Source organism: Falco naumanni, chromosome 4 (genome assembly GCF_017639655.2).
Source record: "Falco naumanni isolate bFalNau1 chromosome 4, bFalNau1.pat, whole genome shotgun sequence".
NCBI classification, from domain to species: Eukaryota; Metazoa; Chordata; class Aves; order Falconiformes; family Falconidae; genus Falco; species Falco naumanni.
In genome coordinates, this window is record NC_054057.1 from 90,913,489 (window position 1) to 90,925,589 (window position 12,101).

Below are 12,101 nucleotides of genomic sequence, written 5' to 3' on the forward strand. Positions count from 1 at the left end.
AATACAGCATAAATGACCAAGAAAGCTGCATAAGAATACAGTCAAATCCAAATGAAAAAACATAATGCACAACGGAAAGTGCTGTTCCACTTTTATCTGTTTTCAAGTACGGAAGCAATGCTGCTTCCTTCAACACCAAAGAGAAGCTTCTATTAATACAAAGCATCAGTACACTCAATCTTTGACACAGCGTTTACCGAAAACCACACAGACTGGCTTTCAGAGGAAAAATCAGAAGAATGGCACTGAAATATTTCTCACCCTGCCAATCTTGCTCTCTAGACCCTTTATCCTGGCTTTCCAGTGACAAGCTAAAATGACAATGGGAATTAATTTCTTGAACAGGGAGGTCAGACGACTGACTGGCACAGCATCACATGAGCATTCTGTTAGGAACACTTGCCGTCTGGTGTCACCTTGAAGAACTTGCTTTTCAGACCTATTCAAGAGCATGCTTCAAGGAAGAAAGGTTTAAGAAATAGGAAGACAGAAAAAGAGATGCTACAAAGGGGGGAGGCGAGGGGGTCCAGGTAATGTACAAATTTGGTTTCAAATGCATTGCTCATCTGTAAAGTCTAATCCAGTTTCCAACACCCACTCTTCTGGACAGGCCTTAAAAGCCTTCCCATCATTCTCAGTTTTTTTAGTTTCTTCACTAGCAACAAAGCCTGGACCATCTATGCACCGGCCAGGTAACCACCCGGGGCCTGTGTCAAGCCCTCCTCAATTAGGGGCAAGATCATACTCTTGCCTATACTTACTGAGGATTGACACTCCAGGTCATCTTCCTCATAGTCAGGGTTTACCTGATGGAACAGAATCACAGGCACGTCAAAACTCTAACAGAGCTGGAAGTGGGAAAAAATCTCAGCATGGTCTAAACTTACTTGGTTTAAAAAAGAAAAAAAAAAAAAAAAAGGTACTCTACTGCTATAGCACTACCAGACATGCAGAACAAATATACTGTGCAAACCAATTCACTTCTAATCAGGCATCTGCCAGTCCATGAATTAAGCAGTTAAGTAACCTGCAAATAGGCAGAGAGATTTATCTTATTCAGGATAATCACTAAAGTGGCAAGAGGGGTAAAGAGTTACCAAGTCACAGTTGTTTTGGGGTTTTTGGGGTGTTTGTTTCTTTGTTGGTTTTTTTTGTTTTTGTTTTTTTTTTAATCCCAAGTGGAATTCCCATCTAGAAATTACTGGCTTGGCAGAAATCTTTTAGAACAAACACTATTCTAACTGTGGGTCAGGTTAGCAATCTCCTCTGGTATATTTTTGCATGATGTAAGACCATGGTTTGGTTTTGGCTGATTAGCAAACCCAAGATTTACTGGAAAAGCTCTATACTGGATCACTACTGAAAAGGATTTGCAAACATGCATGTGACAAAATGCTGTTGTTTCTCCAATCTGCTTATTAGAACAATATCAAATGGGATATTTATATATCTGGATATCTGAACTTTCCTACTGAAGCTCTGAGGTCAATCACATGGGCCAAGACAGCCCCTCTACGCACTCTTAGATCCAGGACAGCTTTTACTTACTGAGGTTTGTGTAATGGCATGTTGATATATCCATGCTTTCAAGTAAATAAACGTAATTTTAATAAGCATTTACAAGTACTAAGCAGCAAAACTCACAAAATTATAACCCTTAAGACTTTTTTTTCTTTTTTTACTAAAACATTTTGAAATCTTATTTCAACAGGGGAAAGATGTCCACCCTGGAGAGAGGAAAAGACTTATTTCTTTTGTGCTTGGGCAGTTAAGCATTATCTGCAGTTCTTACTAGAGTAGTATAAAGTCTAACTGCATTTTCATTTCATACTTAGTTCTACAATCCCACTCAGAAATCAATGAATCAAGAGAAATTAACAACAGTTCAATTCATTTTCCCCTGAAGGCTCTCAGCCGTTTACAATTTATTCATCTATTAATAAATTCATCTTAATTCTACTGTCCACATGACAGGATACTATTTGTTGTCTGCTCTTTGCAGGAGAAGAGTTACTGCCTGTAGAAGTCATACAAATGGTGATGTAAGCTGAAGATCACCCCTGTACCATGGCATCCCTTCAAGTCTCTCTCATCTTGCTTTCTGTATTTAGCCATCTACTTTGGTATAAATACCAAGGACCCAAACACCACTCTCCTCCCCTCCCCTGTATCTATTTTTAGGGCAGGAAAAGAAAGATAATCAGAAGGTGCAAAAGGAAGAAAATAATGTGCAAGGAAAAGCAGAGCTCCTCAGCAAGCCCAGCACCTACCTCTGCTGCTAGGTAGTGTCCAGTTGCAAGATGCTTGAACCTGAAAAGGCTATTCCAGTACCCCGCGCCCCCACGACAAGGATCATGCTGCACCACCTACAAGGAAAGGGAAACCACATTTACACTGTACGTCAGTGACCTCCCTTTCAAACCCAGCATTTACCGTATTTCATGTACAGGTAAGAGGACACAGACAAGGAGCTCCAGAAAAGATGAAACAACCTTCCCTGTGTGAGCAACACACAGTACGGTAAATATTTTGAGCTGGCTACAATTATTTCACTTCAACCACTTCTGAATGATGGCAGGAACAGTATGGTGCAAGCTGACAGAGCAGTCATTAAAGAAGGTGCTCTAGATGTGCATGGGTTGTTAGGTCTTAATAAACTTCCTAAAGAAATGCAACAAACCCTTTCCCTTTCTGGTATAACTAACTTCTGACTTTCTTAAAGTGAAGGAGGGAAGAAGACACCTGGAAATTCTTCAAATGCAACGGTGCTGCACAAACAAGTAAGACTGTTCTATTTACTCTCTAACTTCTCCCTTGGCAAGCAGAGCCTCTGATGATCGGTTACTTCCTACCAGCTACTCTGTGGGTACACCCGCTGCCTTTGGGAAAGCTCAGCACAGCTGGCCTGTGCCTTTCAGGGAAGGGCTACCTTACCCTGCCTCACACCTACCTGCCCCTATAACAGCACACACATGGACAGTTACCACAGAAGCTACTGGTATCTAGTAACATCTCAAAGTAATGTTAATTACAGGCACGCTTTCAAGGCAAATATGGGAGAAGCTGTATATCAAAGCAGGTACTTCTGCAAAGAGAATATGAAAAACACCTATCCACCGTTACAATGAATTTTATGAATCTCACATGCAGTTTGCATAACATATACTTAAAATCATAAAGCAACTCTAATAATACTAATAGATGAAAGACATTTTAAGAAGCCAGTGATGGCCAAGATGTTACTGTATATAAAAGCCAAGTAAAGGAAAAAAAAGAATAGTTCAGACAAGCAACGCACAGAGACCAGTGAAGGGTTGCAGTCTCCTGTCCAATGAGGATATGCATAATCACGTTATTCCACACCAAAAATAGAGTGTTCAGTACACTCAGCAGGACAGCTGAAATTATTAGCTGGTGTTAAACTTTAGTAATGGTAAGAAAATGACTTCATAGATGCTATTCTGTCCCCTTTTTCTGAATTATCAAGAACCTGAACTTGAAAGCTATCTCCTGCACCATTAGATATCACAACTCCGTTTTGATTCTGCACAAAAAGCACAGGAAGTACAGGCATTTTAAGATTAAACTTCTAACACCAGGAAGACTATTACCTAAAAAAAGAAATCCAGGTACACTGTTTTTAAAGAGAAGCAGTAACCATCCCTACAAAGCCACCCCCAGCCAGGGTTACAATTCTTACCTCTACTTCCCACAGGGCTTTTGAACTGGTTGCAGATGTGGCCGACTGCCTCCCTGTCGTTCTCAGGAAGACATGCTGCTTCTTCCTGTGCTCATCGCACGTCAGAAACTTCTCCTGTTCTGCATGAAAGAGTCTCACCACATCTCCCTGTCAGAGCCCAGACAGCATGATCAGTGCTGATATTGCCCATCAGTGAACCAGTTACAAGCAAGTGGAGTTTGGGTTTTGAGGCTTACCCCTTTGAGAATATCATCTTTGTTATCACTCCATTTCATGAAGAGGACTATTTTCCAGCTTGTATTGCAATTCACAGAGTTGACCTAAAAGGAGAACTACAACCATTAGTCCCACTGTCTTGTGCCTGTACAAGATACTACCACGAACTACTGCCTTACTTTTTAGGGAATTTTCAACATAATACTGTGATCTCTCTTGCATTACTCTAGAGAAGGAAAGCCCTTTCTGTATTTACTCCAGAACAACTACAGAGCTGACTTGCTAGGAAGTCATTTGCCGCTCCTTTTGATTTTCAAGTAAAACCTTGGGTTTAGCCATTCAAGCAAGAGAGATCAAATTCAGACCTCTGTCCAGTGCCCAACAGACATGAGAAAAGCCTGCTAGCTCTATTAAGTTGCTGATTAACAAGGTAACCATTCTTAAACAATGCTGCAGATACCAACCAGTTTGCTGATTTTCATTAAAGTCAGTCCAAGCAGCTAGGCTGAAACATACAGAGGGGTTTGTACAGCTGCTCCAGCTGTGTCCGTCTGCCCTCACCTCATTGCATCCCGGATTATCAACAAGCTGATGACTACTGGCGTGGAGAGGCTGGCCAGCGTTGACAGGATTCAGGACTACTTTGTCTCCAATGACAACCTGTAGATAAGTGCAGCATCAGATAGAAATTTGCACCCTGAGAAAGCTTTTTTTGCCTTCTTTTTTCAATGGGAATGATGGGAGGAAATCACCTTCTTGCAGTTCAAAGAGATGCCACCGAGTATGAAAACCAGGATTCTCTTTGCTTCAGAATTTAGCTCACTGCACTCAGTCACTCAAAAACCCAACACCCTATACTACTGGACTCAGAGGCTTGCAGAAGGAACACAGACTGCAATTCTGGTAGCTAACCTATCTGCTGCTTTCCATGAACTTGTTTCACTGGTTAACATTTAACAAATAATTCCTGTAGCAGAAAGGTCAGTCAAAAATCATCCTCCTACAAAGATGCACTTTCATTTGTAAAATCAGATTCTTAACCAGGCTGGCAAGACAAATGCACTCTTATGGACAGTAAAGGTCCTGTTCTTCCCTTCCTCTAGGGCAAAGCCTTAAACTAAAAAGCCTCCTCTGTACTGAATAGAACTCTTCTTAGTGATAAATTGTCTGAGAATTGGTGTGATTACAAAGCACTTAATGGCCACTAAGACTGCACTACCCTGTGCTTTGGCTTTACTTTATGTGTGTGCCTGTAGAAAAGGAACAGCCACGTCAGAACACATGGGGCTAGTCTACAGGATAAACTATTCCTGCTTGATAGTCTGCTGTGTTTAGGTGCCAAGCATATACCTGGACTGTACCACAGAGCACAATGAAGCTTACTACCTCCTGGTTTTAGGCAGATAGTATACTCGGGTGACTCAGATTTTGTAAAAAAGAGATTAAGAGATTACAATGCTAACGTCTTTAATTCAGAACCCATTATTTCCCAGATCTCCCATGAATGGGAGCATTTAATCTCATAACAACCTCATTCCTCATATGCAAAATGAAAATGAATCTTGATTCCAAACTGACAACATTGAAAACCAAGATGCTAATTATTTGTTCCAAATGTACTGAAGGAACTCAACATTTCCTACCATTTTGAATTGGACAGCAATTGTGAAAGGCTAGTGTAATTAGGTCCCTTATTCCCTCCAACGTTAAATCACTGCATGTTTCCAAAATACAAGTTACCATAGCAAATTTTCCTCCCCCTCATGACAGCATAGGAAAAAGGTTGTTCATGCATCATCACGCACTAAAAGATCTGTGCATTTCATTAATTGCAAGACAGGCTTCCTGAAACAACCTTTGCCAAGCTGTGCACAAAGCAGTACGTGAAGATATTCCTTAGGACTTACACTGTCTCCAATGGAACGCAGTTTGTAGAAGGGCTGTATGTAGAACCAGGAACCTTCATTTCCAGCTTCATCTAATGTCACCCTCATAGCATTCTTCTCTAGCAGAGCTGGAAGCCTCTTATTTACTGTTAAGTATTTGTTACTTTTTAAGTGAAGCAGCTAGAATAAGAATTAGAGTTCAGTTCTAAGAATGCTCATTTTTCCTCCCCTCAATAAATAGCCAGTGTGCATAAGATAACCACAGTACTACATAGGGATTATAGTAAAAACTAAATTACATAAAGATACTGATGAATTCAAGCACAGTGTCACTTACTCTTCTTTCAGTACAGATACAATCCTACAGCACTAAACATCTCCAGATAATCCAACTGGCCGCTTCTCCAGCTAACAATAAACACTTAGAAATGCCCTCGTCAAAAACCCAGGATCAAAAGTTGTAAAATGCTGAGGACTAAGTCGCTTTCCCTGGTAAGAGGGGGGTGGTGAGAAGTAAAGCTGCTCCTGTCTTGCCTGCTCTGTCTCATTTAACAGAAAACGTGACTGCTTCTCTGAAGACTCTCCTCAAAGTCCCATTCTTCAGCCCCCCGCTGTGTGCCACCCTTCGGTCTGCACTCCCTCAGCAGGAATGTGTGAGCTGCAGCAGGTCATCTGCCAGCTCCCGACCTACCAGCTCCAACCAATTGTTGCTAGTTTCCAGTAAATTTAGCAGACAAGTACTTTTATACAGAAAGCCACTTTTTGACGCCTTTTAACTACCACAAATACTCATAGAACAGATGGGAGTTATGGGAAAATACGGGCAAAAACTTATCGCTGCTCTTACTAGTGTGGATATTTGTAGTACAATCAAAAATGGGTATAATTTTTCTTCCTTCATGATTACAAGTAGATTATTTTTTTTTCCTTTTTAATGCCTCAGGCACTCAGACCAATAGTGCACTTAATTAAACCAAGGCAGGCACATCCCTGCCCTTCTTCCATCAAGTCGCTCCAAATCCTGCAACTGCTTGCAAGGGCAGCCAAGCCATTTCTCCTTGCAAAACGGAAGCCCAGCCTCCCGGTGCTGCTGGCCACCCCCACCCCCCACCCCCAGCCCCACCCTGCTGCCCGGTACCATGTCAGCACAATAAAATAAAAATCAACAGTACAGGAATTTCTTAATCTAAGGCTCAAAATGCTGAGGCAACTATCCCTATTTCTGAAGTACTGAGACTCTCTACTTAGTGGAAGCAGGTACGCTTTGGTTTCAGGGTGAACCCACATCAGCTGCATATTGTCTTCGCCATTTATTAAAGACTTGTCTTTTTTAATTATGCAGTTATTGTACTTTCTATTTTTCTTGGGTTTGATGCATGGGGTTTTTTTTTCTCTTTTCACTCCCTAGGACTTAGCATATCCTTTGCTTCAATGGACTGCAATTACTTATATGGCTTGATTTTCCTTCTCTGGATTAGTTTACTAGTTGATGTGTCAACATTTGATTGTGAGAGACCGTATTTGGCATTGTACAGTGCCTGTACCACCTTCCAAATGGCCAACTCTAATGAATCTTTCAAGAAGTATTTCTGAAGAAAGTCATCATATGGTGACTTCAAAAAAAAAAAAAAGTACAATTAACCCATAGTAAGAAAGTGACTCCATCATAGCTACACACCCAGTTCTTGCTTTACAGGATCCCACTTCAGGACACTGTCATACCTTGCAAAACTAGACCCTTCTCCATGAATTCCAGAAATGTAAAGTCACACTGAGCAGGAGAGTTTGAGCAAAATCCTATACAGCTTGCAAAGATGCTCACAGCCTACCTGGATAACATTGCCATACTGGATGACTGTTCCCAGCAGCTTTCTGTTTTCAGTTTCATTCTGTTTCTTTTCCAAATCTGCCGCATGCTGAAATTAAAGGAGAACAATTCAATTGCTGAGTGTTTTATAAAAAGAGCAGCAAAACACCCAAGGTTCTTTAAGGTTATTTCAAAGAACTGGAAAAACAGCAAGCATCTGAAACAGTGTCGTTTCCTCTTCCCAACTTTCAACAGCGTAATTTCCAATTCATTTTCTCAGGTGTTTAGGAAGATAGACACACACCAATTAAGCAACCCATGGTTTGGGTAAAACATGACAGAGTTTTGGAACAAAACATAAGGTGAGAAGCTCAGATAAACAGAAGAGAAGCCATGAGAAGACAATACGACACCTGCAGGGGGAAGGTGTGTGACAACACAAGCCAGGAAGCCTATATTCCTTTCTACCGACTTCTATACAAATTGAGTTGACCTTCCCTTTGGTTCTTTATTTTACTTTGCCAACACAGGCCCCAACTCTGCTACAGCCTGTGTTTTTATGGTGATTCAATCATCTTTACTGCACAGCAGGATTATTTAGAAGACACTTACAAATGCCCACGGCAGCTCTGAATACACGAGTTCCCAACTTCCCAGAGCCACAGAGCCTGCACTCCACGGGGCTGAAGGATACTCTACCAGCTGTGAAAATGCAGCTGTGCATTTCTGTATCACACTAACATGGTAATAAAAGGGAAAACACTTGCAAAATTGAATGATCATAGCAATACATTGTTCTATTTAACAATTTGTAACTAGTCTCCTGCACTTTGTTTTCTTTTATAAGAAATGAGCTATTTTGCCCAGGCTGTTTTTAAACTATTTCATTTGGTGAAGAAATTCTCCCTCACTTTACATGAGAGATCCCCCCACAACCCCCTTTAAAAAAAAAATTAAATAAAAATCTCTGCTTGCTTTAACTGATACCTGGTGGTAGAGAGTAATTTAAAACTAGACTTTTTAGAAAGCTAAGCAGCAAGGTTTACAGTTTGGTACTCAGATCTCAAGGACTATGGTAGGTCCAGTTTTCTCTTGGAGGAGAAGAAAAATGCCCAGAGTTCCTAACTGTAGTAAGGTGAAGTACTAGTAACAGAGGACAAAGCTGAAGTACTGCAAAGGAAAAGCTATCTGTACACTGTTATAAAATTTCATCATCTTCAGCTTACAAAAAAAGTGCTATTTTTAGAAGTTGTGTTAGGTATGACAGCTGGCTCTTGCTCCAGGAGAACCTGGAATAAAGCTGCTCATTCAAACTCAAAAATATATTCAAGAATACAATGCAGCATAATTTTCTCTGTATTATTAAAAGACAACTTTTTTTGCTTGATTTCAAAGTGTTCTGTTGAGAAAGGATTTCTTCAAGACACTCAGGCCCTCTCAACTATCAACAGCAATCACAGAAGACAGGACTTCACTACCTGCACTGGATTGGGTGCCCCATTTATCATAAAGAAAATAGCGTATTCTGTGAAAATATGATAAGACTTTGGATGCATTTCAAAAGCATGCACCAAAACTGACATTCAAGAAGAATCATTTTCTCTGGCCACTAGATGTCAGCTTCTCAACCAGCGCTGACTCTTGATACCAAAGGAAGACAAGTGTCCCAGATTTTAAATCCCTTAAATGGCATTAACTTAAAATAACCTGACCTCAGCATTGAGTGCTCCACAGCAGACAATAAATTCCACCAGCAGACAAAAAGAAGCCAAAAAAGGCAAGTGATGATGAATATACCTCGCATCACCAATTTCATTAGAAATTATATGCACTGATAAAGAAATCTAATCACGGGCAGAGCTAACAGTTGTATGCACGTTTCAGGGCACAGCCCCCCAATACACATCATGCAAAATGCAGGGTTTTACAGTGTATTCCATGTGCCAGCAAGTGGAAAAGATGACACATGTAGCCATATGACTGCCAGAAAAAAAAGTTTTGACATATGAGTGATATACATGGGACCAAATTATTTCAAAGCCATGCATCAGCCTCAGGTCACTCAATCCTAATTTGGCACATGCTGCATAAAGGATTAGCCTTTATGTCAAAGTGATGTATGTTAATGAACCTCCAATAAAATTGTAAAGTACTCAAATCCTTTCACCAAATTAAGCAAGCAGTTCATGCATGGTGGTACATTTCTGTACAAACATCACTCAGCTGGGGTTAAATACTGGAAAAATCTAATCCTGTATTTCCATAGGGACCCCGGCACAAAATGGTAAAGTGTCAGACGAATAGGAACAGGTCCCAAACACCTGAACTGGCTTGTACTGAGGAAAGAGAAGACAACTCTAAATGACAGTAATCCAGGGCAATTACAAACTATTTTTCTTTTATGTGACGCAGTACTTAGACCACACTTTCTGTTGAAATCCTTGAACTCACATACATAACCTGTGGGCAGAAGCTCTCCCCTTCCCTTGTACACCAGAAAACGAAACCCAGAATCCCCCATTACTTAAAGCTTGCTGGCACAGTCTACTGTCTGCTTATCACTAAAGGGGCAGCAGAAAGGTGGCACAAGTGAGGAGGGACCTTTGGCTGCAACCGGTACCAAAATAGCTTTCTCCTTGCCAAGTTAATACTTCTAGGTTATAAAATTATGTTTTCAGAAGCAAAATGAGTCAAACAGTCAGCCTTTGTGAAACGCAGGAGCAAGGCAGCCATATGGCAATCAGCAAATGACACTCTCCTACAGGGCCATTTTGTGTTTCAGTCTACAATGAGCTTAATATAGGCTTAAAGAAACTAAAAATATTTAGAATTGTAATTTTGACATCAAGTACTCCAGCTATGTAATTTTAACATAAACATGGAGTTTATTTAACTCTAAAGTCAACAGATGGTATTTAAGTTAAGTTGGCTTTTTTTTTTTTTAACATAGGAACTCTAAAAACAGCAATCAACTGCCTTACTGGGTTTTCAACTGCTGAATGTCAACATTTTAGTTAGAAATTATTAAATACTGCAAGCTAATAAGGAAGGAGAGGCTGTCTGGCCTTATAATTACTCATAATTACCCATCAACCTTCACATGTATTAACAGCAGCTATATTCGCTTGAAGAATCCCATTAGATTTATCAAACCAGTAGCTCAGATGGCATCTACCAGCACAGCTAATGCCTGTGACTTCTCATGTTGGGTTGCAAAGTCTGAGACTCCTCTACTCTGCGTAGCTGTTTGAAAGGTCCCATTTTTATGCTGTTACCACCCAAAATGCCCACGTGCAGCACTGCTACAGTTAGCATGGGTTAATGACAAAAACTTAAATGGCTACCACAACTCTAACCCAGTATCTTACATGGCGGTATTGGGACACACAGCCCTTGAACAGCACATTGTCATAAATCAGAGGATGTTTAAAGAGTCAGATCTCAGTAAATGTCTCAAAAGGAGTCTTGCATACCGATTTCTATCTACTTTCTCAGTGTCTCCTGGTCAACTGTGTCAAATTGATTGGAAATACTTATTTAAAGCAGTATGGATGGGTGTTGATGATCAAAAGGAGCCTAAACACAAATACTTACATGTAGTTTATTGAGTAACACTGCATCTGTTGTGCTGTTAGCTCCTGGCTTTGCTGCTTTCCAGAACTGCTTTTGAGCAGAGTACCGGTTCATGGGACACAGTTTGAACAGGCAATCTATAAAAACAAGAACAAACAGAAAGATTGCTTCAACCATTCGTAATTATCTGGATTTTTGCTGCTAACATTGTCCAAATATTCCAGCAGCAAGGAAAGGTTTATAAACAAATTCCAAAAAGCTCTTGATCAGACAAATGCTTTTTTGAGCAACAAGAATGCTGCCCCATGAAAGATAAAAATTAACTGTTGCTGCCAAACATCTGATGCAAGACCAGAAAATTTATAACTTGTCCCAGTTAAATACGCTACCATGCTAAAATGGTAACACGTTTCAGTGCTTTCCCAGGCAGACAGACTCGTTTTACACACTCTCAGCCTCTGGTTTTTCTACTTTAGCAGGTATGCTACTTCACACAACTGATGTTAGGTTGGGGGGTTCGAGGTTGTTTTTTGTTTAGGTTTTAAATTAAATTTCTTCTATTGCCAGGGAAAATGAAGCACAAATACTTACAGAATCTCACCTAACAAACAGCAGCAGCATAAAATACCCCCAACAACAGCACACACAAGCACAGACATTCAAAGCATAGTTTGAGGTAACAGTAAACCTCCTCGGGGTATCAGGTTCTTTACCCAGTCCATCAACAGTTTGTTTAACATTCTGCCTGGCAAAAAACAGGAATTATAGCTCATTATTCTTACTAAAAATATATTTATATATTAAAGAGAGGCTAACTTATCAGTAATAAAATCAAATTAGCTGTGTTTACTATTTTTCCTCTTCTCTGTTGCTAAGCAACTGAACACTGCCCCCCCCCCAAAAAAAAAAAAAAAAAAGA

At 40.3% G+C, this 12,101-nt stretch overlaps 1 protein-coding gene across 18 annotated transcripts in view; it reads right to left on the reverse strand.

Moving 5' to 3' along the window:
- ITPR1 (inositol 1,4,5-trisphosphate receptor type 1) overlaps positions 1–12,101 on the reverse strand; it is a 183,012-nt gene that overhangs the window by 115,765 nt on the left and 55,146 nt on the right. For 13 of the 18 annotated variants that reach the window (XM_040592299.1, XM_040592310.1, XM_040592308.1 and 10 more), the window contains 8 exons: positions 11,204–11,319; positions 7,632–7,718; positions 5,824–5,982; positions 4,478–4,576; positions 3,937–4,020; positions 3,701–3,847; positions 2,271–2,366; positions 762–806 (listed from right to left, as the gene is read on the reverse strand). In XM_040592299.1, coding sequence (XP_040448233.1) covers positions 762–806; positions 2,271–2,366; positions 3,701–3,847; positions 3,937–4,020; positions 4,478–4,576; positions 5,824–5,982; positions 7,632–7,718; positions 11,204–11,319 — 833 coding nt within the window. Of the gene's footprint in view, positions 1–761; positions 807–2,270; positions 2,367–3,700; positions 3,848–3,936; positions 4,021–4,477; positions 4,577–5,823; positions 5,983–7,631; positions 7,719–11,203; positions 11,320–12,101 lie in introns of those variants that run through there. The other 5 variants (XM_040592311.1, XM_040592309.1, XM_040592305.1 and 2 more) reach the window with 2 other exon arrangements.